Source organism: Phalaenopsis equestris, unplaced genomic scaffold (genome assembly GCF_001263595.1).
Source record: "Phalaenopsis equestris unplaced genomic scaffold, ASM126359v1 Scaffold000374, whole genome shotgun sequence".
NCBI classification, from domain to species: domain Eukaryota; kingdom Viridiplantae; phylum Streptophyta; class Magnoliopsida; order Asparagales; family Orchidaceae; genus Phalaenopsis; species Phalaenopsis equestris.
The window spans coordinates 840,695-845,306 of record NW_018164816.1 but is presented as its reverse complement, the minus strand read 5'-3'; the positions used below and the strand labels follow the sequence as shown (position 1 = coordinate 845,306).

Here is a 4,612-nt window from a genome sequence, read left to right as displayed (position 1 = left end):
ACCAAATGCTTTAAGAAATTCAAATTGAAATAAAAAACATTTACAATACCTATTTAATAAAGAGTAAAACTTGGTTTCTACACATTAATATGAAAATTACACCAAATTTTATTGAAAGTATATCAATGTTTACAAAGATGAAGGAAAAAATCACACCCGGGTTGAATCTTTTCTTGCACCTTGTCTATCCTCGCTTTTAAAAAGAGTTCTTCTTGATTACCTCTCACAAAATTAAACACATGACAAACTCACACTCACATACATATATTCACTAAGCACTCTCCTACTTTACTTTGTTGTCTGAACTCCCCCTTCAAATGAAATTATGTGTTTTAAGCCTTTCCCTTGACAGAACCATCAACAAACCGCATAAACTACCTTAAGTTAGTGGGGAACGTTAGGTTGCTAGCTAGGTGGCATTGGGATGCTGGCAATGAGCGCTTCTAAGCTAGATATGAGCTATGCATTTCGTGCCCCCAGTTCTTCAATAAACGGCTCAAGGCGAGGCACTTATGAATTTTGGCTAATTTTCTCATGTTATGGGCATAGTGGTACTCTGTGATGGCATCAGGGCGTTCTTTATGACCAAACAAAATAGGCATCTAAAACATACCTAAATTTAAATTTTAAAATTTGCATTGTTAGTCACATCAATTAATTAACTTATTAAGCAAGGTAGTTTAACCCTTAATGGCAAGAATCTTATAATGTTTCCCCTTTGCCAAAAAGGAAACTCCTTAATTAAAGAAATTCAAAGCTTCTGAAATCAATCATTAGAGCATCCAATTAATTTAAGGTGCTGTAACTCAAAAGTTATCCCAGAGTTCCATACATGATGATAAATAAGGTAAATTTAACATTATAAATCTCAAGTTCCAAAATTTTACTAAAATTGCTTACAAAGCTATAAAAAGTATAAAATTTAGCAAATAAGTACATTAATTTAGTAACTTGAGTGGCAAAATTGGTTATATATAATTACCAATTTTGCCACTCAAGTTAGAGAATTTCAGAAAAAAAATCAAAGGAGAATTTTGGCATTCTATCTTAGAGCTTCTTGTCATCTATTTTTATCCAACTCAAAGTCAATTAACTCACACCCTTAATCCTGAGTTAATCGAAGGGTTAATTTGGATTCTCCGGGACAAAGTGGAATTTTCATTAAAGTTCCATAGTTATAGCGAGTATGTTCCAACTATGACCTAAGGGACTGGAGGATTAAAATCCATTTATTTTTTAGTATTATTTTAAGCTTACTTTCAATTACTTTTTTGAACAATTCATGGAATTGCAATTTCGTCCCTTCCGACTCTTTATTATTTATTGGAGATCACTTTGAAGTGGTTTCATTCAAGCGTCGAGTCACTCGGTTGAATGAGAATGACTCAAATCAAATCGATCTATTCAACGAGTGAGTCTTTTCTCCTCTCGATAATGGATGTGAAACCTATACTCATCTTAATCTATCAAAATAATGAGTGGTGACGTCCTTATTATTGACACTTAAAGATAAATTTTATTTTAAAAAAAGTTGAGCTCAAAAGGTAATACACAAGATTCAAACCCACGACCGACCTCATCGGAGAACGTGTTAGTGTGAAAAACAAGAGAGATAAAATTGGAGTTAGGGTCCGTTTGGGGCAGCTTGTGCGTTTAAGGATAAGATGCTTATCCTGAAACTCAAATGTAAAAACTCAAATGCACTTTAGTGTAAAAACTCAAATGCAGTTTCGGATAAGCTGGCGAAACGCGCGAATCAAACGGTACGACGGTATTTTGAAAACACAACCCGCACTTATAAACTGCCCCAAACGGACCCTAATGTCATCTAAATTAAACCACTAGTGCTAATTTAGCAAATAACAGCGTTAGCACTTTCCTTAATTAAAAATTTCAACTTGCTGCCGTCATATTAAAAAAATTACAGATTAAAAAATGACTTATTTCCTCTATCTCATAAATCATAGAGCTTATAGTCTCCGGCACAGATTGACGTGCCGGGTGCGCTCCCGCGCAGCATAAAAATTTGGAAGGCATTCATTATTTTTTCACTAATTACCATCTAATGAAAATCTCCGCAATGTTCCATAAATTCATCCCTTACCAAAAATAAATAAAACGCTGAAAGAAACGCTGCATATTCGCAAATCCCAAATACCCTTTATTTCCTCCAACTCTGTTTGCCGCCTCTGCTCCTTCTTCTTCCCAAAAATAACTCAAATTAAAAAACAAAAAAAAAAAAAAACTTATAAAAAACTCATCTTGTCTGTCTCTTCCTCCCCAACGCCATTGTTGCGTAGCCGGGAACCTCTAACGAGACTATAGAGGGAGAAAGAGAGACTTTTATGGCATCGCGTCAACAGCGACTGGCGTTAGTATTGTTGTCTGCGTTCCTGCTAGTCGGAATTTGCTCTGCTGCCGACCCTGTTCGGCAGTTCAATTGGGAAGTCTCTTATATCACGTTGTCTCCTCTCGGTGTTCCCCAACAGGTTCTTATTTGTTCCCTCTTTCGATTTCTACAACTCTGTAGGTTTGAGATAATTTCTTTTGAAATCATATGTAAATTTCAGCAAAAAGTATTGAGATGCATGCAAAATATAAATACTATTCAACAATTAAAAATTTTATGTTTTTGAAATCGTTACTTGGCAGAGAATTTACCTAATGTAGGATTTTTAAACAGGTGATAGCTATCAACGGTCAGTTCCCCGGACCGTTACTGGAGGTAACGACTAACTGGAATGCAGTTGTCAATGTCACAAATAATCTGGATGAGGATTTACTCTTCACTTGGTGAGTGATTTAATTCATTTAAACTTTATTCTCACGAAGTTACATGATTGTTTTGTTTGTTATGTGACTGAAGGAATGGGATCCAATTGAGAAGAAACTCATGGCAAGATGGAGTTTTGGGAACCAACTGCCCAATTCCAAAGGGTCAGAACTGGACTTACGACTTCCAGGTTAAGGATCAAATTGGGAGTTTCTTCTACTTCCCATCTCTGAATCTGCAGAGAGCTGCTGGAGGCTATGGAGGTATTATCGTTGACAACAGGAGCGTCGTCCCTCTGCCATTCCCGTTGCCAGATGGCGGTGACATTACAGTTTTTATTGGGGACTGGTTCAATAAGAATCACAGGGTTGGAGAAAAATGACTGAAATGAGATTATATTCGTATTATTATTTTAAAATTTATTGCTTGTTTATGTAAATGGTTTTTCTTATGCAAATGTAGGATTTGAAGGGCGCGCTTGATCAGGGAAAAGAGCTTGGAACTCCTGATGGCGTGCTGATTAATGGAAGAGGACCTTATAGATACAACAACACAATTGTTCCTCTTGGGATTGAGTATGAAACCATTAATGTTGAGCCTGGTAAATCTCTAGTCTTTTGAAGAACAATAATGTTTTGCAGTTTTTTTAGTTAAGTTTGTGGATTGATTGATTGATTAAAGTTGAATATGGAAATGAGATTTATTGAGCTCTGTTTCAAGATTTATATTTATTTATTTACTTAAGAATCAGTTTTTTTTTTTTTTGCGAATATAATTCATGTGATTATTTGTTTCAGTTTTTTCCCCATACTGCAATTAATTTTCAGATCCTATAACTGTAGACCTTCTAATTATTTTTGAATTATTTTCATGTTTTTCTATATAAAATATGAAAAGTTGAAGGTGATTATCAAAGCTCTCTTAATTATAGTAAATTAATCAATCTTTTGAAGGTGAATTTGGAAATAATTAAGGCCGACTGCTCTTCACATTTTACCAAATAAAAAAGTCAAATTTAATACTTAAATCCATTCATTTCGAAATTCCCGCCAGAGTATATTGTGGATCTTGGTGCTGATGCTAATGCTTGTCATTATAGCATTGAATTAACTGACTTGATTCATAATCTATGACAAGTACTACAAATTAGTCTTACATGAAGACCTTGAAGGCCAAATGTAATTAACATACATAACAACTGAAATATATACTTTAAGCTCAAAAATTAGTGCAGTACTTCTTTTTCTTGGTCGCAATATAGCAGGTAATGTCTTAACGTCATCATCTTCGTCAATTTTTTTATCTATTGCCCGGACTTCAACGATCAGGTTGTTAAGTATTAAATCAATTTATTTCTAAATATTTTAGTACAACAAAGGATAAGGTCAATAGATAATTACAGATTAGGAATTAAAACCCAATGTTCAAGGATGATGTACTTATCGGATAAGAGCTAATTATTTTTCTAGTTGAAATAAAACAAAAGTTCTACGGAAACTAAATCAGCATAAACTTTATTGTTTGCATGAAATTTTTGATACATAATGTCTTGTAGATATGTTTTATTTCTTTTATCACAATGAACTTGATATCATAACTAAAAATTTTCTGCTTTTTCTGTCCTGTTGAAGTTCCAATATGAAAAACTGAAAATCTCTGAAAAAAAAATTAGGATTTCATTTCTTTTATCATGTATTCAACAATTCTTAAGTTTCTCTGAGGTTTAAGCTAATTTCTGGTTAACTATTTCACATATTTGCAAGATAATTTTGAGTTATAATGTCAACTTTTAGTTGAGGATATGCTGGCTCATTCTCAACTGATTCTGTGCCTATATAT

General features: G+C 33.8%; 1 protein-coding gene across 1 annotated transcript in view; it reads left to right on the top strand.

Moving 5' to 3' along the window:
• Positions 1–2,345: 2,345 nt before the first annotated feature.
• The window catches only part of LOC110026518 (monocopper oxidase-like protein SKU5), a 10,195-nt gene continuing 7,928 nt past the window's right edge, over positions 2,346–4,612 (top strand). Inside the window, exons 1-4 of the mRNA XM_020727484.1 lie at positions 2,346–2,489; positions 2,684–2,793; positions 2,867–3,140; positions 3,236–3,374. Of these exons, the coding sequence (XP_020583143.1) occupies positions 2,346–2,489; positions 2,684–2,793; positions 2,867–3,140; positions 3,236–3,374 (667 nt within the window). The remainder of the gene's footprint in view (positions 2,490–2,683; positions 2,794–2,866; positions 3,141–3,235; positions 3,375–4,612) is intronic.